The 26,082-nt window shown below is 34.8% G+C and overlaps 2 protein-coding genes and 2 non-coding genes across 5 annotated transcripts; 2 read left to right on the top strand and 2 right to left on the bottom strand.

Moving 5' to 3' along the window:
* Window positions 1–1,844: 1,844 nt before the first annotated feature.
* TRNAW-CCA lies at window positions 1,845–1,916 on the top strand. Its single transcript has one exon. It is a non-coding gene; the product is annotated as a tRNA-Trp (tRNA).
* A 55-nt stretch (window positions 1,917–1,971) lies between these two features.
* Window positions 1,972–2,045, bottom strand: TRNAV-CAC. Its single transcript has one exon. It is a non-coding gene; the product is annotated as a tRNA-Val (tRNA).
* Window positions 2,046–2,553: 508 nt separating this feature from the next.
* On the bottom strand, window positions 2,554–9,106 carry LOC8268159 (serine/threonine-protein kinase SRK2E). Of its 2 annotated transcripts, none has more exons than XM_002521791.4 (9): window positions 8,238–9,106; window positions 7,291–7,365; window positions 7,107–7,208; window positions 6,970–7,023; window positions 6,729–6,821; window positions 6,370–6,462; window positions 4,162–4,266; window positions 3,979–4,077; window positions 2,554–3,106 (listed from the first exon to the last, which is right to left on the bottom strand). In XM_002521791.4, the coding sequence occupies exons 1-9, from the start codon at window positions 8,412–8,414 to the stop codon at window positions 2,813–2,815; spliced, it is 1,092 nt and encodes a 363-aa protein (XP_002521837.1). In that variant the 5' UTR covers window positions 8,415–9,106; the 3' UTR covers window positions 2,554–2,812. The 2 variants fall into 2 exon arrangements, with proteins under 2 accessions (XP_002521837.1, XP_015576490.1); XM_015721004.3 differs by having other exon boundaries at window positions 8,246–8,426.
* A 13,023-nt stretch (window positions 9,107–22,129) lies between these two features.
* LOC8283266 (pentatricopeptide repeat-containing protein At2g15820, chloroplastic) lies at window positions 22,130–25,638 on the top strand. The gene is made up of 2 exons (XM_002521792.4): window positions 22,130–22,919; window positions 23,496–25,638. The coding sequence occupies exons 1-2, from the start codon at window positions 22,269–22,271 to the stop codon at window positions 25,350–25,352; spliced, it is 2,508 nt and encodes an 835-aa protein (XP_002521838.2). The 5' UTR covers window positions 22,130–22,268; the 3' UTR covers window positions 25,353–25,638.
* Window positions 25,639–26,082: the final 444 nt, after the last annotated feature.

The following is a 26,082-nucleotide window of genomic DNA, read 5'->3' as shown; positions in this document are numbered from 1 at the left end:
CACATTTGGCCTTCTGAGTGTGCTTAAATTTGAGGGTTTGTAAGAAATATTCCCATGTGTCCTGGTCCATTGAAAAGCAGACCAATTAGTTCAGTGGTCTTCATTGCCATCTGATGCCATGTTGCTACCTCACCTTCAAGAAGGGGAAGCGCTGGACCAGCGTTTGTTTTACATAGAAACGGCAAGCGGTTATAGTAGTCCAACTATTTCAGATTCTTATAAGGCTATTAAAGTTTGCACCCACGAGAGTAGGAATGCTCAAGTCAGAGTAGGGATGTCCTTGGCTAGGGCTGAGGCAAGCGGTTATAGTAGTCCAACTATTTCAGATTCTTATAAGGCTATTAAAGTTTGCACCCACGAGAGTAGGAATGCTCAAGTCAGAGTAGGGATGTCCTTGGCTAGGGCTGAGGATCTCGGTGATTTCCGCCCGAGCCGAATAACCGTATCGAAAAATATCACAATTGAAATAACCAAAATTTTTTATAACCGAATTGAACTAATCCGAATTTTTTTTCTATTACGGTATGGTATTGATTCTTGTACTGATCCGGACTAAACCGTAGAACCGAATTTTTACATATATTTATTAATAATTATTTATATTATATAAATAATAGCTATTAAAAATAACTATAATATTATAAAATACTTTATACTATATAAAAGAAATTATTTTATATTTATCATTTTATATAATTCAAACAATTATTATCGAAATAAAAAAAAATACTACATATTGAAAATAACTTTAATATTATAATATACATTATATTCTATAAAAAATATATAAATTATATATTAATATATTATATAGTATACTGATACTAATATACACTCTAACACTAAATTTATAATTTACTATCTACTAACTTAACTTTAATACCTTTTCTTACCATATACTACAAGCTACAAGTATACACTTAACAATTTGAACACACCGTCTTCCTCTTTAGAATACACCGCCGCACTTCCCATTTTGCAATTCAGAAAGACAAAATTCTTAAGGCAAATTTCTGAATAGAAAATCAAAAGGAAGAAGGAAGAAATTCGCTCGCGTAGACATATTCCTCTTTAGAACACATTGCTGCACCTCTCAATTTTCAATTCAAAAAGACAATACCTAAGACAAGTTTCTAGACAGAAAATCAAAAAGAAAAAGGAAGAAATTGGCTCGCCTAGATGTCTTCCTCTTTAGCGCCACACATAATTGGCTCGCAAAAATGCAGAAGTAAGAATTGGCTCGTGTAGATGTCTTCCTCTTTAGCGCTCTCTCTTCCCATAACTGTGTCGTCGTTGTTCAGTCCTGGACATTTTTCTTTTCTTTTTACTTTTTTATTTTTATTTTTGATGGATAGATTGTTGGCTGCAACTGTGAAAAATATTTTATTTTAATGATTGCCATCTGCAAAGCAGTAACATATATTTTAATGGTTTGTATTTGAACATTGAATGAATTGTTATACTTGCAATACTTGCAAGTGACTGAATTGCAAAACAGATTGTTAAGAATTTGATTGCAATTTTAATTCAGATTTTCATGCTACTTTCTTTAGGTTGGTAATCATATTTTCTCTAAATGTATTTGATTAAAGATGAGATTAAAGTTGTGTATTTTTTAATTTTTTAGAACCGAAAATAGCACCGAACCGAACTGTATTTAACTGTAATATTTGGTACAATACGGTACGGATCCTTTTATGTTTGGTACGGTATTGGTACCTTCAATTTTGAAAGAACCGAGGTTTGGTATGGTATTGGTGATTTATAGATAATCGAATTGGACTAATCCGTGTGAGAGCTTGATTTTTATTTTGAATAATATACACGTATGATATCAACAGAGTGGATCCGTGGCGCAATGGTAGCGCGTCTGACTCCAGATCAGAAGGTTGCGTGTTCGATTCACGTCGGGTTCAATTCCCATTTTTATTTCTTCGTGTTTTTCATTCCTCGAAACGAAAGCCAAAAACATGTCTGAGCCCGGGTTCGAACCGGGGACCTCTAGTGTGTGAGACTAGCGTGATAACCAACTACACCACCCAGACAATGTGGTTAACAGGAGTTTTCAGAACTTAGCCTTTGTACTCCAACGCTGCATGTAAGGCTGGAGCCTGGAGGCTTCATAATATTAGTGACAACACCCTGCTCGGAACAATTGTATTTCAGTTGTCAAGTGATAATACTGAAAAAAACATAAATAACAATTAGCTTCTCATTGTGAAATATACGATGACAATTCTAATTTCGAGGGCAAAAGTTCCTTTCCTTTTTTTCTTTTTTGATCTTTATTACGCTTCTTAATTAGACACAATTAAGCTATCCTAACGCATCCGGCTACTACAAACTAGAAGCTTATGTTAGTTGTAACCAAAATTTCAAATGACTTTCCTTTGAACTTCGTATAGATATCAATAAGCTTAAGAAAGCTTCAAAAACTGGCACAACCTCAGCCAGCAAGAATATCAAATTTGACAGCAATTCAGTAAAGCCAGTGGAATGACGAATAGATTATTAGAATACAAATCTGCAGAAACACGATCGAGAAAACCATGATTCTAAGCACAACATTAAGACTTCATTATATTACGGTGTTACAAAGCGTACACAAAAGCATATATTACTGAAGAGTGAAAACACTCCGTTAAAAGAGGTGATAAAATGACAAAGGATGCAAGCAGATGGTTTCCCAGATGAGATATCAGAATTTCACAACCATAACATTGTCCATTGGGAAGAAATGGTGCAAGTGTCATATTCCATTCTTTTGCAGCAACCATGCCATGCATTAGACATTATGTTTCCTTGTAAAATTTCACATAGCATACACTATCTCTCCACTGCTATCCATGTCGAGTTCAGGATCACTTTCTAGGTCCTCCTCCATGTCATCATCAATGTCCAAGCTACCAGTCAAATATTGATTGGGATTACCGGTGCCAGCTGCTGGTATGGTGGCTTCAGAAATTATCTGCATGATCTCATCAATGCTCTGCACTGGCTGCTCAGGCTCGTCAAACTGGTTGTTAATTGTCTTGTCATCCATCAGATCTGCTGGAAGATTCTTCAGAAACCATTCATGATTTTTTATCTCAGGAATGCTTATCCTCTGTTGCAAAAATATATTCAAGTGAAAAACTTTTACCAGCCAATTTTTCTCACATATAATCAAACAGGACCATGAAGAGAGAGAGAGAGAGAGAGAGAGAGAGAGAGAGGATGAAGTACAAGGAGGAACATGATTTTGACCAATTACAAGAATGAATGAAGAAGATATGACAAGGACGAAAGTATCTTTTTTCTTATTCAACATAAACTAATGACAATAAACCTTCCCTTTCTCAATTTTCTTATTTATCTCCAAGTACTTGTGTTATCTTTATTTTCATTTTGGGCAGTTTTAGGACAGACTCCAGGGTTTTTTCCTCTTCTAGTATCTTAGGTTGTCTGGATTTTTCAAATCTAATCGGGACTTGTGGTTTCTCTTCACCATCCCTTGGTTCAAGTCTTTGACACTTTTTGGAGGTGCTCTGCAAGTGGATACGGTCTGGGTACTACTTTAAGATAAACTAAAATTCAAAAGGGATAATCAAACCTCTCAATTGTGATCCAAGGTGCAAAGGCCCACAGAGAGATTATAGTCCAGGAAAATTTCAGCTGAAGATTTTACAGCTGGGGTGGGGTATGCTAAAAGTACAGGTTTTAGCTAATCATATAGTTTGTTTGGTTGAGCCATAAATTGTAGTTTGTTTTGTGTTATATATTTCGAATATAAGGTTATAAATCCTCCTAGTAGATGGAGGAGTTCCTTTGATTCAAATTATTCCCCGGTTATGAAGACACTTCATTCTCCATTTATTTAAAAAAAAAACAAAAGGTCTACATGTTTAACAAGGAAACTTGGCAATGTTCTAAGGACCTGAATATTTTAGCATTCAGGTATCTGATCTTGTTCTCAGGAATCAAGAAAAGCATTCTGACCTTTGCAGGGTCGGCCACAAAAATTCTTGAGATCAGATGCTGGCACTCAGGAGATATATGGACATAATCAGGAATTGAGTACTGGACATTCAAAATTCGCTGCAACAAACAACAAAACATGTTATTCAAGTATCTAAACAAAGGTATTGCACTATATAAGCTCAGAGATGTGCAATAGAATACGTGTATCGTCTTGCGAAAATTCTTAGGCTCCTCAGGGTCCTCAAAAGGATAAGCTCCCACCAACATTACATATAAAGTTACTCCGCAAGACCATACATCTGCAATCTGAGTAATACAATGAACTGCAAGACATTAGAATGGATATAAATGAACGGTGTCTAAAGCATGCTGTTTGGTGAAAATATCTTTGTTTTATTAATACTAATAAGAACTAGATAATATTATTGCAAAATTTCATTTTGGAAGCCAACCACTGTATCCCTTACAGTTACCCAATAATCAACACATTCACCAAGCATGTTTTAGAATTGATGTTATACGACATATATAAGTCTTCTCCCTAAGCTTACTAATTATAGCAAATTTACCTTTGCAACCTGTAATATTGGTAATTTTATACAGTAAGGCCAACTTTGTAAGGTTGACTAGGTGCATGTGTAAGGTAAACTACTATATAACAATCCCAATTAATTGTTGCTGCTCTACCCTTCAGCTCCAAGCGTGGAATGAAATAGCAAAACGAATTTCCCAATAATTTAAGACCACACGATAAGAAACATTTCTTTTTCTCGCTTCTGTATTTCCCTAACAAGCCTTCATAGTTCTATGCCTAAAGCACATTTACATATCCATGACTTTTATTTCACAGACGCTGGTCGGGTGATGACATTACCCAATGATAACATCAATTTTTCATATCTTCTAATTGATCAGACCAAAAATCTGTGAACCAACTTGTTTTCCTCATCTTCAGCCCAATGCAAAATCAGTTTGTTCAATGATGCAACAATTTGATTACTAATTGTGGTCGGATTGATTGCAATAGGGAAAATTTTGAGTTCTGATTACTCATGAGATTAGAGTTCCACTCCAACTAGTCGCTAGACAGCATGCTGCGCAGAATCACAACTGATTTATATATTTTTTTTAAATATAATTACAGTAGTTTGGAAATGGTCATTCCTATTAACAAATGGTTTGTAGCTTATTCAAATAAAATAAAAGAAAGAAAAAAATAAGGTTTCAAATAGTGCTTTCACTTTTGAAATTGCAAATTTTAATGAAGAGAAGAAAAGAAATTATGAATAAAATATTCACACATCAAAATATAATTAAGAGAGCGTGCGCTATATGTTAAGGATATAATTGAAATAAGTGCTTCACCACCAGCCATCCCTAAAATATATGTAATGAACAAAATCAGTCGAAAATTCTCATAAGAAGAATGGTATGCATAAAATTGAGAAGTGTCCGTCTATGCAAAAGCCTTCCTTTTATAGCATTTACAATCAGTTCACAATTTACATAGAGTAAACTAAGAGTTGAAGTGGAAATAGAAGGGATTTAGTAGATAAATGAAAAACTACATAAACAAATTATTAAATGAAATTAAATTTAATTGGATATAAAGAGTCATATATATAGAAAGTTAATAGGGATTTCAAGTGTAGGAATTTTCAATTGAAAGAAAAGGACAATTTTTCATGAGAGTTTGAGAGCCCCACATTATGTATTTTTTTTCTTTTTGATTCATTGGAGAACCAATGGACCGTGGGTTACACGATAATGGGCAGCCAACCCATCCTCCTACAACAATAAAAGTGATAAACCCCCAGTTCTGTTGGATGGTGGACATTCAATTACTTTATATATCTTTCACCATAAAGGTGATAAGCTCCCACTAATATTGGTGGATAAGGAGACTCCAGCTCCAGACTAGTCCTTGACAACTTTAAGTTATTTATATAGACTAGAAGGAACTTTCTTATCCAGCCATGCCTCAAAAACGCTATTCTTGTTCTGCATGAGTGTTTGCAAGTTGAAAACAAACACTAATGAGAACGAGGAATGCTCTGTTTATTCGATAATATACCTCGCCTCAAGTAACAAAAAAAATCCAAAAAAAAAGTCGAGCAAGTCTGTATAAAGGATGCAACCAACATAAGCTATATAAGGGATGCAACCAACATAGAAGTTGCTAAATTGAAGATACAACTAGAAATTCTGATATAAGAAATTTATCATATAAACATGGTTCTGAGAAAACTACACTCATGAAGAAGAAGAAGAAGATAAGGCCTTCACAGGCATTATATGAAATAGAAAAAACTTCTAGTATACACATCAATTTGACAGGATTTTAGGTCCGCAAATTCACAAAGGATAAAACATGTTTTCTGAGAGAGCAAGAGAGACCAGTTATATTACCTTGCCGTCATATTCCTTCTTAAGTAACACTTCAGGTGCAATATATGCAGGAGTTCCAACAGTAGATTTTGGTTGCGAATGGAGCACTGATGACTGTCAAAACCCAATTAAGTAAATAGAACAGTATATTACCAATCAATGACAGCATACACCAAAAATAGAGCAATCATAGAATAACAGATAAATAGCAAAACTGTTAGACATTAAACTATTGAATTCAAAAAAGAAATCCAGCAAAACGTATTGTAGATTCAACATGGAAATCTTGACAATGCCCAAAATCACATAGATATTCAATAAACTGGCTTGCGAGTTTTTGCTTCAAGAATTAAGAGGATAGTAAGAAAGAATTCTGGTACCTTAGAGTAACCAAAATCACAAATCTTCAGACGTGGTGCTGGGCTGCCATCCAACAATGTATTCTCCAATTTTAAGTCCCGATGGCATACTTGCTTCACAAAGAAGTACATCAAAGGAATCAAACTCAGTCAGTAGGATTTCCCTCCAAAAGAAAAGAAAAAAAAAAAACCCAGTCAGTCTGTTACACTTTCTGGGTAAAGTAACAGCAACAATTACGGGCAGAAACCTTGGTTTACTGACCATTGCATGACAATAGCTAACTCCTGATATAAGTTGTTGGAAGAAAAAACGTGCCTGCATTATAAGCCAGACTGTTAAGAAAAAGTTGATTACAAGTGTTGCACAACTACAACAAGATTAATATGTTGGATAAAAACCTCATCCTCACTGAACCGCCCTGCATTGCATATCCGCTCAAAAAGTTCCCCACCAGAGGCATACTCCATCACAATAGCCAAGTGAGTAGGTGTTAGTATAACCTGTAGTTTAAATTATCAAATAATTGAACCAAAAATACCCCTTCAGGAAAGAAGGAATTATATGTAACAAGATTTGACAGACCTCCTTAAATCTGACAATGTTAGGATGCCTCAATGACCTGTGGTTAATAATCTCTCTTTGTACATTTTCATCTATCTGTTGAAGAAGAAAGAAAAAAAAAGAAAAAAGCAAGTTAAATCACAATGTCAAACTGAAAACTGCATAAAACCTTCAAAGGTGAGTATGCAGTGACAAATTACAGAATGTACATGACTCATTCCACATCATTCTTCAGATTGGAGACTCTAAATAGTGCGATTTCAAGATTCCTGGTCCCCATAGATTTTAAAGTCACTTCATCTGAAAAGTTACCACTCATGTAGTCTTCTGTGGCAAATTAAAAATTGTCTGCTTTCAGATAGGAATTTTTGTAGATTCCATTAACATCCACCTAGGTCCGGAATCTTTAACCTCCAATTCCACAAGAGAACCTCAAAAACCTCAATGTAATTGCAGTTCACTAACAGCAATTTAATTAACGCTTTATTACTCTCATGTATGAAAAGAAATGACATAAAATTCTATATTGTACCCTCATGTAAAACATGTAGTTGTAAAATTTATTTAAACATTGGACTACCAATTATGGCCAATACCAAGCCAATTCTTAAAGTATATTCAAACAGACACCAGGGCATTAATCCCTAAATGGGCTTTATCCAATTATACAATCTCTCAATAAGCTGATTAGCCACTGAACAAACAAAATCACTTACTCTGAAAACAAACTCAATTCAGAAAGAGACCAACTAAGTTTCCCCTGAATTAGGAATTACTGATCTTGAAACATAAATGAACTTACAATCTAGACAGACAAAACTTGATTAGCGGCTAAACCTAAGCTCAAACACCTATCCAAGCCATAGATAACATAAATTTGGCCAAGCATAACAAACTGTTGATTAGACACCAACACAAAGGAATAATATAACTTAGTAAAAAGATGCAAAACAGACCACTCTACTAACCTTCTCACCTCTCTCGATATATTTAACAGCAACCAGCTCATCAGTCTGCTTGTCTCTCATCAATCTAGCCACCCCAAAGTTCCCTGCCCCAATATCCTTCACCAGCTCGTACCTGTCACTGTCGTGCATAATAGGCAAATCCATACCTGGACCTATAGTCAGTGCGGATCGATCCATTTCTATATAACCCTCAACAATCTCTACTTAAAGAAAGCAACAATTAAAAAGTATTCGCTTCAGAAAAAAAGAAAATAAGAACCCAGAAAAATAGAAAGCTGAAACGAACTGATCACATTATCAATGACATCGACACAACCCTTGATCGAGAAAAATCGAATGGAGAAGCAGGTGGTGCTGGTGTTGCAGTTGGCGAGAGGAGGACCACAAGATTGTATATTGGTGAAGAAAGAGACTGAAATGGGTTTAAGCTCGTGAAAAACTCACCAACCCCTACTGGGTTTTTGCTTAATTTTATTAAGAAATTCTGATAGCAGAAGAAATAGTTGCAGAAGATAAAAGTAAAGAAAGAAAGAGAAAAGTAGCTATGCTAGAGCTCGTGAGTTCAACTTTAAAATTACAAACTTTCACCTTCTAAAAATGAAAAACAAACCCAATAATGAATTAAAGAGCAAGACTTAAACTCTCCATCTCAAAAACGAAAACCCATAAATATTTTAAATGCTTAACTTTCCTTCTCTATAAGAAACATATGTAGAATTTAGAAAGAAGAGAGAGTACTTCTGGGTTCCTTTTTATCCAAAACCGTTGGATAGAGAGAGGGTATTTTCTATTTATTTATTTATCTATCTCAAAGTCAGTGAAGTGTAGGTGAAATGACAGAGATGGTCGTGCCCATTCCATGAATTGCTTCCGTTTTCTTGGCTTGTGTCTTAAACACAGGTGATCCGACTTGGGAAATGACTACTTTGGACCTTTACTATGGATAAGGTATTACAATTCACGAGGAAAAGGGCTTTACTTTACATTATGTTTGGAAAATTGTCTAAAAAGGAAAAACAGTGAGAAGAAGAATTTTTTTAGTTACTTATCTCTTATAAGAAATAAAAATAAATGAAAATGAAACATATGAAAGAAAAAGAATTTGTTGTTTTATATCTTTATTGTTTTAATTTTTACTTAATAAGACAAATCATACAGCACCATAATGCATTAAGGGTAGATTCTAAATATATCATAGATGAATCTTTTTTCTTATATTCTCTTCAAAAGAGGGAATATATAAGAGAAAATAACAGTTACTTTTTCTTATTGGAAAGTATATATATATATATATATATATATATATATATATATATATATATATATATATATATATATATATATATATTATCCTTCCTTTCTATTTTACCTCATTTCAAATATTATTATTTTACTGTAAAAACTCTCAGATTGTCAATTCATCCATTCAATCTTTTTAAGTTGGGTGAGTTTAAGAATTTTGTCTATCATCGTATGGGCTTGACATCAACTTATTTAAGTTTGAACTCATCTCGGTCCAATTATTCAAATTTCTGATTTTATTTAATTTCCTCCATATTCAGAAAAGAAATAAATGGGTATGCTTCAACCAACCCATTTGTTCCATAATTATTATTTTTAATTTTATCATATTTGAAGTTTGAATTCTAATGTTATTTGAAGTTAGTCCTAAAATTAGCAATTGAGTCTCTGTATTGTTGTGGCCATGTACTAATAGAGTCTGCTTTTCACAGTATCATTTGCCTATTCTAAAAGTTTAATTCTAATGCTACAGCCATATAACACACGCACAAATATAAGACAAGATTACCATCATTTTCATACTTTTTCTTTTCTTTTAGTATGTGATTGCTTTTCTTAACCATGCTGCTGCCAACAGGGATGTTTGTAGCCAATGATTGGGATGCTAGAAGAAAGTATTTCCCTTATAGGTAGGAAAACTACTTACCTCCTCTTGTTGCCGCTGAAACAGCCAATCAAATTTACTTATACCTTTGTAGGATTAACAAATTAGAGTCGTCTCTTAGGGTTTTGTTGCACCTCAGTTTTATGTGGCTGCAAAACTCTGCTTTTTATAACTCTCGTTTTCTTTAGTTCAACATGAAACTCAACTCAGAAAATCAGTAAATGAAATTCCTCAAAAGAATTGTAAATTAAAATATAAGAATCAATCGAACCAAGTTATTTCAGTCTCCCTCGATTTACTTTTTTATATTTTTCATTTTTTATTTTTGTTTATATGTTTTTTAAAATTTAAAAGTATTTAGTAACTGGATAGTTATATTCTATTTAAATACCTATTTATTCTTACTATAAACATTTAAATATCTTAATAATAACTAATAATATTTTAAAAAAATTATTTGATGTTTGTCAATTTTTCAATTAGTAATTTTTGGTTCGGTTGACTTACCCTGAAGAATAATTAACTTCTACTAATAAGTTTCAATTTAGACCCTTTCACATTTTACTTCCTTAAAAATATGAGACAAGTAACTATATTAGGTTTATTAATTAAGACTTAAATATTACATTTGTATGAATGCCACGGATAGAAAAGAGATACAAAAATAGTAAGCATAAGCCAAAGTCATTGTTACACTAAAACATAAAATTATCCGCTTTTTATAGTCTATTTAATTGAACCTTAATCATTCTTGATTGAGTTCTTTTATTTTAAATAAGACCCTAAGGATAATATTTGATTTTTTTTTTTTTTTTTTTTTTTTAAGAATAGGAAATAGTTGGAAGTTGGTGCTAAGGTTATAAGCTAAAGCGAATGGAGAAAAGAATTGAGACTTAGAGATTGAATGCATCATAATTCTGGATCTAAAACGCATAACTCTTATTCATACTATACATTTATAATGTTTTATTACTTTTGTAGTATATCTTTTATTTGTAATTTTTGAAATTAAAATATTTTATTTTTCAGTATTCAAGAAATAATTAAAAATATATTGATTTAAAAAAAAAAATCTTACATTAATGTTTAAGTCTTTTATTTATTTAATTCTTCTAATTAAAATTTTATTAATTTCTAGTGGTTGAATTTTTGTCTTTATTTTTTTTGTAATAGTGACAATTATAATATCATATATATTAATTTAAATAATAATGGGTTAATTTCTTATAAATTTTTTCAATATGATTCTTATTTATAGATTTTACTACTTTTGTAAATAAATTTTTTAAATAACTTTTAAGGATAATTTTAAGACATCATTTTTATATTTTATATAATATTAAATTTTTTTATTTGATATATTCATAATTAAAAATTATAAGTTTATTAAATATATATTATAAGTTTATTGGTGATATGGTATAAATTTATTAAAAAATTTACTGTAGAAAAAGATAATATTTGTATAATATAAAATAGCTTCTAACATCTAAAGAAAAAAAAAAAAAGAAGCCATACTTGAATTACGCGTTTATTCATAATGGACACGGGTCCATTACAATTCAAGAATTGATAAACAAAAAATGCAAATTGTAAGATGGACTGTGGTCCATCTAATATCGTTGTATTTATAAAAATTTAATGTCAGTGGCTGACACAGACGCTAATATAATTCTTTTTTAAAAAAGTATTTATGTTTATTGATTTTATATTAAATATTCATTAACTTATTTTTATTGTTTAAACGTAAAAAGGTTTATTGTTTGTTAATTTAATTTTATTGAAAACATATGTATACTACAATATAAATATTTATAGTATAACTCTAGTTTGTTTTTTTTATTTACCAATTATATAAGAATGATTTATGTTATATTTATATTATATATATTTATTTGAATGAGTAAGTGGTGCGATTTTTATTAATCATAAATATTTATTGACAAACTAATGAATATTTTGCCTATAAATAATGAATATTTATGTCAATCTTAATAAAATTTCAAGATGTATCATAAAAATAATAAAATATTTCATAAATAATCGTATTTTTATTTGAGAATATTAATGAATGTTATATATACAGATGATGAATATTGCAGTACCAAATAATAAACATTAATATTAACATTGATGAATAACACATCAAACAAAATGAACATAAATATTAACCATAATGGATATTAAGTTCACAGATAATGGATATTTCAATATAAAGAAAATTAATTATTATAGAATATTACATATAATTGACATTATATATCAAGAAAATGAACATTTTAATACATATAAATGCACAAAACATATTAATATATATATGGTCTAATAAAAACTTTTTGATATGTGTTACTATATTCTAGAACATATGATTTTAATTTTGAAAACATGTATTTATTATTGACACATAGAATTGAAGGTTATGTTATATTTATATTACATATGTTCATTTAAATGAATTAATGGATATAATTTTCGTCAATGACGAATATCCATTGACAAACTAATAAATATTATACCTATAAATGATGAATGTTTATATCAATCATAAATTTTTTTCAATATGCATCATATAAATAATAAAAGCTTTCATCAATAATCAATATTTTTATTTGAGAATATTAATGAACGTTATATATACAAATAATGAACATTGTAGTACTAGATAAATAACATTAATCTTAACACTAATGAATAATACATTAAACGAAATAAACAAGTATATTAACCGATTAGGAGCCGAGAGCTGTTCATTCTATAATCCTCATGCTGTAAACTCAAGGTAGAGAGTATCCTCAAGCTAAGACCACAAAGAGGCACCTCGCCATGGGGGTCTTTCTGCTTTTTTGGACCTCGATAACCGAGTTAGCCCTTTTGGATCATAGAAGAAACAGATCGTAGTAACAATTAATTCATTGCCAATGGATCGAGAAGAAGAGAAAGAAGAGGTTTAGAAAGCCATAAGAGAGAGTATGATAGACATAGATGAAAGGAAAACTTGCTTGGTCTTTTATTCAATAGACTTCTCCTTATATAGGGAGAAGTGTTCATGCAAAATGACAAAGAGAGACCGTGGGAATCTTATCTCGATTTCCCATTTACAAAAGTAAGACCCATAATACTAACTGATAGCTAATAATACATGAACCGACAGTTTCACATGCATATTAAGACAAAGTCTTAATAATGCTCCACTTATAAAAGTAAAAGTAAAGAACAATAATGGCCAACAGTTCTCCAATAATGGCCGACAGCTTCATATGCTTCTTAAGACAAAAGACCCAATAATGCTGCTACTATACCCATGTGAGAATAATGCACCGAAAGATGGAATTGACATCTCATCTTCCTTTGTCTTGATGTCTATCATACACAACCACTATCTTTTAGATTATTGAGGAGGATACGTCCATCAGTAGTTAGAAAATACTGTCATCATCATCCATAGGCTGAGAGTCTTGCATGATGGCCTCTTTCTGTTCATTGGTCAGGCTTGGATCATCCAGTGGGGTCGGAAGTATAGGAAAGGTGAAATGTTCATTGAGTTGTCCAGTCCATAGATGTCCATTGAAGCTAGTGGAGTGCCTGAATAAGTATGACGAGCTCAAAGACTTCACCATCTGATCGCGGCTGACAAATTACTCCTCGTTCATCCCTTAGCTACTAGGGACTCTACCTCTTGGCGATGATGCCATTTTCTAGATATTTTCTCAAATTCGCTTGGTTGGAGGAGCCAGATGCAGAGGACTATCAAGTGTTCTCCAATAATGGCAGATATTTTGAGTTGCATAAGTGTTTTCTGAGAATTGGAGATAAGGCCTGTGCAAGATGAAAATGGCATGGTACTCAGAAGCTCTAGGATTATTATCTGTGAATAATCTGTTGTCATGAATAAGCTTAAGGAGCTCTTGTGTCCATTGGTATGGAGTTTTGAACCAAGTAAGGTATCTCCATGGATATGATCCCGAGTTTGTCTCATTATTGAAAAAATATAAGAGATTCATGATGGGGACTTCAATAGCATGATGACAAATGGTAGAAAGACACCATAGGAACCATAACTCACTTTCAATCTACGGATGAGTAGGAGATAGGTGATAAATCAGACACCAAGGGTAGTCTGGGAAGAAGAAGTTGGGTTGCATTGGTAGTGAGAAGGTTTGTTGAAAAGCTGCCAGATAGTGGAACATCATGTTTCGGGCAAAACTAGTGACTTGTTTGGTTGTGAGGTTGGTGGGAAGATCTGGTGGTGAGGGAGGTTGTAGCATGATTCTTGAAGATAAAGAAGCCATAAATATTATGGGAAGATTTACTGTCGAGGTGAGAAGAACTATAGGTTGATTTTGTGGTTTTGAAAGTCTGGATAAGAAATCGGGAATTAGATTTCTTGTCCCTTTTATATGCTGAACTTCAAAATCATACCTACTGAACCATGATTTTAGCCGCAATAATTGAGGCTCAGGTAAGACCTTCTGGTTGGATTCAAGGATTTTCGGGAAGGAGGAGTTATCCATCAGAACTAGGAAGTTTTGTCCAATCAAGAAGAATTCGAACTTCTTTATTCCGTACTTGACTGCCAAAATTTCTTTATAGGTCGTGTGGTAATGTTTTTCCAATGAAAAAAACTGTCCAGATGCATAACCACATAATTGTTCTTTGTCATGGAGCTTCTCTAGAAGGATAGCCCCCCATGCATAATCAGACGCATCTGTCTGAAGAATGAGTTCTCCCGTGGACGGGATTGTGAGAGGTGGAGGATTGTGGGCCAACTCTTTTAGTTTTTTGACAGCTATAGTTTGCTCTATTCCCCAAGGAGGAGGGTCCTTTTTTAGCATTTTTGAGAGATGACATGTGTAACTGGACAGGTGTGGTATGGCTTCCCTGACATAATTCAAAATCCCAAGGAACTGTTGAATTTATTTTACTGAAAGGTTCTCTTCTGGAAAGTGATCAAGTTCCTTCGTCAGATGGGAACCATATGTGTATTGGTCGTTCGTGAAATGCATGCCAAGAAATTCTATCTTCTGTTGGCCGATAAGACTCTTTTTTTCTGACAGCATGATGCCATATTTTTGAATGATGGCGAGGAACTGTTGTAGGAGTTGATGGTGTTCCTCAGCTGTTTCTGAGAATAGAAGAATGTCATCTATGTAGATCAAAGAGGAATAAAGGATAGGCCCAAAGATTTCAATCATGGTCTTTTGAAAATGTGATGGAGTCGTTTTTAGCCCAAAAGGCATGACTGTCCATTGATACTGGGCATTAGGGATACAAAAAGCTGTTTTGTATCTCTCTGAGGGCTCGATACCCAATTGCCAAAAACCCACTTTTAGGTCAAATTTGGAATAGAATTGGGCCTTTTGGATATGGACCTTAAGGTTTGAGATTCGAGGGAGAGGAAATTTGTTGTCTTGTAAGAAATGGTTTAAGGGCTTGTAGTATATGACAAGTCTCTTTTTTCCTCGTATTTTTTCAGACCGTTTCTCCACATAAAAGGCTTGACAAGCCCATTGTGAGGTTGTGGGCTCAATGAGGCCTTGCTGTAGCAGGGTTAAGCATTCCGATCTGGCAAGGGCCAGATCTGTAGGAGAAATTCCCATATGTGTGGCCTTTGTTGGGTTGATGTCTTCATTGAGCTTGAAAGGGAGGCTGATATAGAACTGAGGATTTTTCCATAGAGGAAGAAGGTGTTGGAAGTGTGAATGAGATTCGGATGAATCGAAGGAATTTTTCCCGTGTATTGTAGGAATGATGGACTCGTGGACTGTTATAGCGAAATGATTTGAGGTTTCCCGTATGGCCGAAATTGTCTTTTGAATTTTATGCCAGTTGGCAGAATCTGGAGCTTCTGAGCTTGATGGTAAACATCAAACCCCATCAGAATATCTTTGCTTGGAAGATCCGAACCGATGATATGCGTCCATACTATGCAATCGGGGAAAAAGCGTATTAGATCTTACCCTGTCTTTGTGATCGAGTAGTTTTGAAGGTCGACCACACGCCTCGAAAACGATTATGGGCTTCCGGTGTTGGATGGAAGGACCTCTGGATTCATCATGCTTCTTTGAGCTCCAGTGTCAAAGAAAGCTATAACTGGGACAGATTTTGCATATTTTGAGGGCAGATATTGTATGGGAACATAAGGAACTGGAGGTATTTTGGTTGCAAGCTGAGATGACTCTGGAGATGGGAGTGGAGTAGAAAACTGAGATAACTGAGGGAGTGGATATGAAGAGAAAGGATACTGCATCACATTTCTCAGAATATCTTCTTCAGTTTCTTGTCTCAGAGAGAGACTGATCATCAAAATTGGGATCTCACTTTCATCCGAGTCTGAAGAGGACTCTTGTGAGGATTCTGTGGAATCTGAAAATTCTGTCTCAATTCCAAAAAGACTTTCTGGAGTAAGATCATCTTGCTCTGAGAGGAGATATTCTATATCCTCTTTAAATGAGTCTGGAAGGGACATAGACATGCTGACTTGTTGAATCATTCTTGCTGATTTTTCCGGATTCTGGGGACAAGTTTTTGCATAGTGTCCCTTTCTTTTGCAGATGTAGCATCTGTTAGATTTGTGACTTTGATTTCGTTTCTTCCGGAAATATCTGAATCTTTTTTAGCGTTTCTTTCTTTCTCTGAACTCCTTATTTCTGCGCGGGTATTTTTGGAAATGATACCCAGTCTTCTTATTATTATTAGAACAGACGCAGTTTGAGGCCTTGCACTTGATCTTGAGATGATTTTTATTACAAGCCTTCTGGACTATCAAATCCCTTTGAGATAACCGTCTAAATAATTCCTGTTGGTCATAAAGTCTCTTGATGGAAGAGAGAGTGAATTGCCAAATCTCTGCAAGTGTGATAGAGGTGACTGGTTTCTTTGTTGCAGCAATCATGTTGTTGACCTCTAGTTGTATTTCATCCGGTAAAGAGGTGATAAAAGTATACTTCAGTGTATCATCACCGTCATGTCCTCCAATGACATAATAGAGTTTAGACATAGTAGAATAATGTCTTTCCAGATCTTTCATCTTTAATGAATAACATTTTCGATCAAAGAACTCTTATTTTTGCTGTTGTATGACAAGATTATAACTTCCAAGAAACTGATTATGGAAGATTGTAACCACTGCTGAAGGAGTTGGCAGTGCCACAAATTGAAGCCTGGTATACTCAGGTTGTGACTGAAACCAATCTCTTAAACTTCCTGTGAACCTTGTGACGAATTTGGCAAGAACTTTTTTGAGTGTGGCCCCTTCAAGGGTCATTTGGAGATTGATCCATGCCAGAAATTCAGAAAGCTTGTCTTTCCATTTTGATGGAGGCAAGTCATCAAAAGAGAACCAAGGTCCTATTGGTTTTGACCTTGGATAAGGAGCTCCAATAGGAGTAAAGAATGATTGTGCATCCTCATCCTCAGGTTCCACTACTTCTGGTCTGGGATCAGTAGTAGAAGTATTCATCAGGATCTCAGTAATATCCGCCATTTCTGAGGTGTTTGAGGAGGAATCAGAATCATAGGGGCTGATGAGAGATTGTTCTGGTAGTTTTTCTTTAGAGGCTGGAGAAAGAGAAGTTTTCTTTTGCTGGATTTCTGAGTCTTTTGGGTAAAGATGAGAAAAAGTGCCAAAGGGCTGATAAAGAGTTTCTTGTTGTTGTTCTGGCTGTGGGAGGAAGGGAAATGAAGAATAATATGAGGGAGAAATAGCAGAAGATGTAGAAGCTGCTGATGTAAAAGATGGGATTACGGTAGACTGATTTTTTCGAAGATCATGCTCAATCTGGTCTATTTACCTTTTTAGCCTTGTTATCTCCTTTTCCTTCTGCATGAAGGCTGGAGTGATCGGCTGAGGAACTCGAAGCTCTTTATCCAGAGCTTGATATTTGGCAGTGAGCGATGAATAGAGCTGGAGTACTTCTTGAGAGAATGTATCCATCTTATGATCCAGTTTATGAGCCAGGTGTAAAGCCTGATCCAGTTTTCCATCTATTTTCTTTAAATAGGAATTCTGGACAATAGAGTTGGAGGTCTGCCAGTTCAGAACCTCTTTTGGTGGTGTGAGGGGCTCTATAGATCCGGAAGGAGTAATCCTTGAAGGAAGGATTTCAGATCTCTTATTCTCCGTTTTCTCCAGAGGAGGGAAGTCTTCCGGTTGGAACATGTAACAACCTTGGATTGGTGGTTGTACTACTGGTAGATCAGCCTGGATTTCCTTTCTATAGGTTGCAAAAGGACTTTTCCCAAATTCAACTCCCAGTTGGGCCAAAAGTGTCTTCATTTCATCAAAAGTGATGTCAATGACAGTCTTTCCTTCTTTTGCAAGAAGATCTAAGGCTTCCTTAAAAATTGAGAGAAGAGCTTTGTTTTGGTTTTCTTTTTGTCTTTTGTGGATGCCAATCCAAGTGCCGTCTGGATCCTGGTCATCCGGCCTTGGTTCCATGATTGAACATGGAGTCTCTGGAGTCATATTTCTTGGATCTTTCTTAGAATGCTGAAAACATGGTTCAGCAAAATCTAGATCATCTCCACAAGTGCATCCTGATCGGCACATTCCTGGGTCAACATCCCAGATGAAGTGTCCTTTTACTCTGGCAGCATAGATTTGGTGCCCAGAAGGCTGGAATGAGTGGATAGGGATCTTTTCTCTGGGTCTAGATACAGGCTGAATCATTGATGCTTGGAAGATAGTTGGTGTAGAAGAAGATTCTCCTGTCTTTGTGAAGATCGTCTTGACAGTCCCGTCCTTTTGATTGACAAAAAGAGGGTCAGTAGCTTGAACAGGCTTAGCTTGGGATGCCTGAAGCTTTTCGTAGTTGGTTACCCATTCAGTTGGGATCAACTTTTGAAGATCTTCCTTTTCCAGTTGCCTGGGGGCCTGGACAATTGTAGGAATCTGGCCAGAGTCAGCCATAATGAACAGAGCATCAGAAGAGGCTTGAAAGCCTGGGATCTGTAGATTAAAGGCATGATCCTGTAATCTGTAGACTATCTGATGATGTAGAGTCGCAGAGAGAGCGTTATCTACTTGATTTGCTCCTTTTATCTGGACTTGTACTTTAAGTGCAGTGGATAGATAGGGATCGTTAAGGGATAGATTGAAATTGGGGAAGAAGGTCAAAACAACACTTCCTGTGTTGAGTGTTGTGACGATCGTGCTAATTACTGCATGTTCGTACTTGAGGTATCTGGTGTCCAGTAGCGACATACGGGCTGTAACTGGTAGACCCATCCTTCTATGATAGGATAGGACTAGTATAACTGCTCCAAGATGGAGATGCGTATAGCCCTGTTTCCTCCACTGTTCTATGAAGGATGTTGGGATCTCAAGAGTAACATACTGCTCCTATGTGGTAGCAGTGAGAGAACATTGAGAAAGGGAAGAAGATTGGACATATTCTTTTACAGAAAGAGGTTGTTTATGGATAATCTGGTTAAAGGTTTTTTTGACAAAGTTTTATTTTTTAAAGATATTGTATGGGTTCATAATAGGTACAAGGGTGTTTTCTATTTGAACATTCTCAAGTATATGAGAAATTTCTACAAGATGGTCTATCTTGTTGGATATGGTTTTCTTACATGAAGGAGAGAGTTGCAGAGTTGAAGTGTGGGTAGTAATTTCTGAAGTCATTGTGGTTGGGTTTCTCTTCTCTGTCACCAATGGCTTTGATACCAATTAGGAGAGAGTACAAGGGTGTTTTCTATTTGAACATTCTCAGGTATATGAGAAATTTCTACAAGATGGTCTATCTTGTTGGATATGGTTTTCTTACGTGAAGGAGAGAGTTGCAGGGTTGAAGTGTAGGTAGTGATTTCTGAAATCATTATGGTTGGATTTCTCTTCTCTGTCACCAATGGCTCTGATACCAATTAGGAGCCGAAAGCTGTTCATTCTATAATCCTCATGCTGTAAACTCAAGGTAGAGAGTATCCTCAAGCTAAGACCACAAAGAGGCACCTCGCCATGGGGGTCTTTCTGCTCTTTTGGACCTCGATAACCGAGTTAGCTCTTTTGGATCATAGAAGAAACAGATCGTAGCAACAATTAATTCATTGCCAATGGATCGAGAAGAAGAGAAAGAAGAGGTTTAGAAAGCCATAAGAGAGAGTATGATAGACATAGATGAAAGAAAAACTTGCTTGGTCTTTTATTCAATAGACTTCTCCTTATATAGGGAGAAGTGTTCATGCAAAATGACAAAGAGAGACCGTGGGAATCTTATCTCGATTTCCCATTTACAAAAGTAAGACCCATAATACTAACTGATAGCTAATAATACATGAACCGACAGTTTCACATGCATATTAAGACAAAGTCTTAATAATGCTCCACTTATAAAAGTAAAAGTAAAGAACAATAATGGCCAACAGTTCTCCAATAATGGCCGACAGCTTCATATGCTTCTTAAGACAAAAGACCCAATAATGCTGCTACTATACCCATGTGAGAATAATGCACCGAAAGATGGAATTGACATCTCATCTTCCTTTGTCTTGATGTCTATCATACACAACCACTATCTTTTGGATTATTGAGGAGGATACGTCCATCAGTAGTTAGAAAATACTATCATCATCATCCATAGGCTGAGAGTCTTGCATGATGGCCTCTTTCTGTTCATTGGTCAGGCTTGGATCATCCAGTGGGGTCGGAAGTATAGGAAAGGTGAAATGTTCATTGAGTTGTCCAGTCCATAGATGTCCATTGAAGGTGCAGACTAATGGTGCAGAGACATCAGTCGTCCTTAATTCATTTCTAAGTTGCAGGGCCCGCTTTAGATTTTCTTTGATCGTTGGAGGAGCTAGATGCAGAGGACTATCAAGTGTTCTCCAATAATGGCAGATATTTTGAGTTGCATAAGTGTTTTCCGAGAATTGGAGATAAGGCCTGTGCAAGATGAAAATGGCATGGTACTCAGAAGCTCTAGGATTATTATCTGTGAATAATCTGTTGTCATGAATAAGCTTAAGGAGCTCCTGTGTCCATTGGTATGGAGTTTTGAACCAAGTAAGGTATCTCCGTGGATATGATAAAAAATTAATTATTATAGAATATTGCATATAATAGATATTATACATATAGAAAATGAATATTTTAGTACATGTAAATGAAAAAAAAAAATATTAATATGTATCTAGTCTAATAAAATTTGTTTGACATATATTGCTATATTATAACACATTATTTTTAATTTTGATACGTGTACTTATTATTGACATGTAAAATTCAAGTTTATGTATGAATTTATAGTTTTTCTATTAATTCTTTTTATAAATTTTATAGTTTTGTATTAATAAAATTTTAAAATATAAAATAACTAATAAATATGTCAAAAATATTTAATTTATTATTATTTTAAATATTTTAATTAATTATAAAATATTAAAAGATCTATTTAATTATATATAAAAATTTAATTTATATTATTATTTATAATCAAAATAATTACAATGGTCGCACAATAGAAGGTAAACGAGAAGTCTTTATAAATATATAAAACTATATATTCAAAATATTATTTTTAAAATTATATATTAATTTTAAATTCATTATTAAAATTTTAAAAAATAAAAATCTCATGTGTCAAAAATAAATACATATGTCAAAACTAAAATCTTTAAAATAGCGACAGTAAAATAATTATAGCAGTCATATAACATGTAAATAAATGACTAGTTTTTACAAAATATATTAAAATTTATTCAATATATAACTTTTATAAATTTATTTTATTATAATTTAAAAATAAATGAAAACGATACAATTTTAAAAAAATAAATAAAGAAGGTAATATTTTCTTAAACACGTGAGATGTGATTATTTTTCTTGACTAAAACTATAAAATTTTAATTTATTTACTTTTAATTTTAAATAGCCGACATTGCGTTTTGAAAAAATTCATCCCTACATATGTTTATGGACTCCGGTCCATATAGAATCCTGGACCGGAGTCCATGTTATAACAATTGAAGGAAAAAGGGAAAATAACTAAAAGGGTAGAGGACAAAATGTCAACATGAAAATCGATTCAATTACGGGTTCGGGCAAACCTCGCCCCACCAAGTGTACATTTCTAAACCCCCAAAATCAATTCCCCTATCCTCGCCGGTGATAATTAAACCCAATAGCCATGCTCCTTGGCACTGGCAGAGCCCAACAGCACTTCCCTTCAACACTCACCGTTCTCCACAATAAACCCTTCCTAAACCCTACCCCTAACTTTAACTCTAACAAGACAACCCTCACTCCCCCTATGCGCACTTCCCTCTTGTCTTTCTCGTCTATTTCTCTCCTCCGTTCTCTCACTCTCTCCCTCTCTCGCCATCATCACTGCTACCAACACCGCCCGTTTCTTCGCACTCTACACATTTCTCCGAATAAACATAAAAAAACTTCCTCATTTTGTACTCTAAGCTCTTTCAATACTTCTGCCGAACAGTTGGCATGCGAGTCACTATCTCCTTCAAAAAATGAAGAGAAATGGGATATTTCTAGCTACAATGATAATGAACACGAAATCTTTAAGTTCGATGGTGATTCCGGGGCGGGTGTTGATTTAAAGCACTTGGATACGCCGGCGTTGGAAGTGAAGGAGTTGCAAGAATTGCCGGAGCAATGGAGGCGAGCGAGATTGGCTTGGTTGTGTAAACAGTTGCCGGCGCATAAAGCCGGGACTTTGGTGAAAATACTTAATGCCCAGAAGAAGTGGATGAGACAAGAAGATGCTACTTATATTGCTGTTCATTGCATGCGCATTCGCGAAAATGAGGCTGGGTTTAGGGTACTTCTCTTACTTTTATCTAAATGAATACTTTGGTTTTAGATGGTTTATAGTACTATTAAATCTGATTGTGTTTGTTTTTGTTAATTTTTCTTATTTACATTTTTATGAGCTGTTTTGAATGGGTAGTTAATAAATTGAGTATTTGTTGGGAAAATGATGGTTTGAATTATTGGAATCAAATTCTTGAAAAACATGTCATTTATGACATAGTTTAATATTTTCAAAATGCCTTTTCTTTTTTCAGGCTGAAAGAATTAATTTCTTGTGACTAACATTTCCGAGCATGAGAACTAACTAAATGGAATTCAGTTGAGTAGGCTTCTTGCATTTTTAGACTTTTCAAACAGTACGAGTAAGTTGAATCTATGACTTTTGAGTTGCCTTTTGGAAATTGAGATTCAGGATTTTGTTTAATTTCAAAGTTCATGCAACTTTACGGTAATTTGAAGCCAAAATGTATATATTTGTTTTTTTTTGGTTATGAAATGCAATTTTTATGGCTAGAGTATCAGCAAATAGATTGAACAAAATAAAGCAGATTTTTTCATTCATCTTTCTTTTGGTTGTTCGCAGGTATATAAATGGATGATGCAGCAACACTGGTATCGATTTGATTTTGGGTTGGCTACAAAGCTAGCAGACTACATGGGGAAGGAGCGGAAGTTTGCTAAGTGTAGGGAGATTTTTGATGATATCATTAATCAGGGACGTGTGCCTAGCGAGTCCACTTTTCACATTTTGATCATTGCATATCTTAGCGCGCCAGTTCAAGGTTGCCTGGAGGAAGCATGTACCATATACAATCGTATGATTCAGTTAGGAGGTTACCAGCCACGGCTGAGTTTGCACAATTCTCTCTTTAGAGCCCTTGTGAGCAAACCAGGAGGATTTGCAAAACATTATCTTAAGCAAGCTGAATTTATTTATCATAATTTGGTGACATCTGGACTTGAGATACAGAACGACATTTATGGGGGACTAATTTGGCTACACAGCTATCAGGACAACATTGATAAAGTAAGGATTGCATCAATAAGGGAAGAGATGAAGCAAGCAGGAATAATGGAAGGCAGGGAAATTCTTTTGTCCATTATGAGAGCTTGTTCGAAGGAGGGTGATGTGGAGGAAGCAGAAAGAACGTGGCTCAAACTCCTCCAAGTTGATGGTGGTCTCCCCACACAAGCTTTTGTCTATAGAATGGAAGTCTTTGCAAAGCTTGGAGAGCATATGAAATCTTTGGAGACATTCAGGGAAATGCAGGAACTTTTGGGTTCCTCTAGCATTGCAGCATATCATAAAATCATAGAGGTGGTAAGTCAAGCTCAAGAAGTGGAATTGGCAGAATCACTAATGCAGGAATTCATTAAGAGTGGTCTGAAGCCCCTCATGCCATCTTTTACCGATCTAATGAATATGTACCTTAATTTAAATTTACATGAAAAATTGGAGTCCACCTTCTTTGCATGCCTGGAGAACTGTCGACCAAACCGGAATATTTATAATGTATACTTGGATTCTTTAGTCAAAGTTGGTAATCTTGACAAGGCAGAAGAGGCCTTCAACAATATGTGTAGTAATGAAGCGGTTGGTGTCAACATAAGATCATGCAATACCATTCTAAGAGGATACCTCTCTTCTGGAGACTATGTGAAGGCAGAGAAGATATATGATCTGATGTGCCAGAAGAAATATGATATCGAACCCTCACTAATGGAAAAACTTGATTATGTGCTGAGTTTGAGCAGGAAAGTGGTTAAGAAGCCTCTAAGCCTCAAGCTAAGCAAAGATCAAAGAGAAATTTTAGTGGGATTGCTGTTAGGTAGTTTGCGAGTTGAATCAGATGACAATAGGAAGAAACACATGATTCGGTTTGAGTTCAATGAAAATTCTAGCACGCATGCCATTTTGAGGAGACATCTATATGACAAGTACCATGAGTGGTTACATCCTTCCTGTAAGCTTAGTGATGGCAGCGATGGTGCTTCTTACAGATTTTCTACCATCTCGCACTCTTATTTTAGTTTCTATGCCGAGCAGTTTTGGCCAAAAGGTCAGCCCATGATACCAAAGCTAATTCATCGGTGGTTGTCGCCACAAGTTCTTGCCTTCTGGTACATGTATGCAGGCCACAGAACCTCTTCAGGGGATATTTTGTTGAAGCTGAAAGGAAGTAGGGAGGGTGTAGAAAAGGTTTTCAAAACATTGAAATCAAAATCTCTCAACTGCAAGGTGAAAAGAAAAGGAAGAGTTTTCTGGATAGGCTTTCTGGGAAATGATTCTGTATGGTTTTGGAAACTGGTGGAACCCTACATTTTGGATGACTTGAAACTTTTTCTAAAAGCAGGTGATCAGACTTTGGAGTATAGTGCAGAAAATATAAATTTTGATAGCGGTTCTGATTCTGAATACAGTGATGATCATAATTCATAGGTAGGGTTTCTTTTGTGAGTGTGTTCTTGCGCATAGGGTCGTTCAGCACATCCATTGACAAAGATTCATGAGTCAGGTCCTTCTGTGCTTATCAAGTAGTTTAGAGTTGTACATTTTAATGTTAGTACGAAGTGTAGTTATGTGATTAAACAAGTTGACAAAAACAATGTCAAAGAAATGCATCCCAAAATAGATCTTCTTTTTCTAGTCCTCTTAATATATTCGGGCATCCTCCAAAAGAAAAACACAATAAATTCCTCCAACGAACTGGAAGTCCTCTTTAAGATGTTTGTGCGTCTTCTTATGATATTTGTGTTGTGAATGGTGATTGTATTCATAGTCATAGACTCCTATCTGTAGCTTTTGATCACCAATTTGTTAACAAGTAAAACCTTGTCGTGTTTCTGATGGCTGCACAATGAGAAGATAGTGAAATAAGGACAGGAATGGGCCTGGTGGTTGCTAAGGGACAAAAGTATATCGTTCTTGTCCGGGGAAGGAAAAGTTATGTACGTATTATGTTTGCGATTTTCTTGTGGTCTATGGCCAGCATTAAAGTCTTGAAGCTCTGATTCGTGGCTTTTGGTGTTATCAAATAGACAAGTACCGAATTGGGATGCAGCCATCTTCTTTTTGTGGTTGTGGATAACCCTGCTGCTACTGCTACTGCTACTGCTATGTCGTCTTTACCTCGCTGGGAATGCAAAAACTAATTAACCCTTTTTCTCTT

Source organism: Ricinus communis, chromosome 5, assembly GCF_019578655.1.
Source record: "Ricinus communis isolate WT05 ecotype wild-type chromosome 5, ASM1957865v1, whole genome shotgun sequence".
NCBI lineage: Eukaryota > Viridiplantae > Streptophyta > Magnoliopsida > Malpighiales > Euphorbiaceae > Ricinus > Ricinus communis.
Note: the sequence above shows the minus strand (reverse complement) of the source record. Positions and strands in the feature narration are given on the sequence as shown.

Coding starts and splice junctions, on each gene's coding strand:
- LOC8268159 (XM_002521791.4), bottom strand. CDS start 8,414: ATGGATCGATCCGCACTGACTATAGGTCCAGGTATGGATTTGCCTATT. Junction 7,209..7,290: donor ACATTGTCAGATTTAAGGAG/GTCTGTCAAATC, acceptor TTTAAACTACAG/GTTATACTAACACCTACTCA. Junction 7,024..7,106: donor GGCGGTTCAGTGAGGATGAG/GTTTTTATCCAA, acceptor CTTATAATGCAG/GCACGTTTTTTCTTCCAACA.
- LOC8283266 (XM_002521792.4), top strand. CDS start 22,269: ATGCTCCTTGGCACTGGCAGAGCCCAACAGCACTTCCCTTCAACACTC. Junction 22,920..23,495: donor AAAATGAGGCTGGGTTTAGG/GTACTTCTCTTA, acceptor GGTTGTTCGCAG/GTATATAAATGGATGATGCA.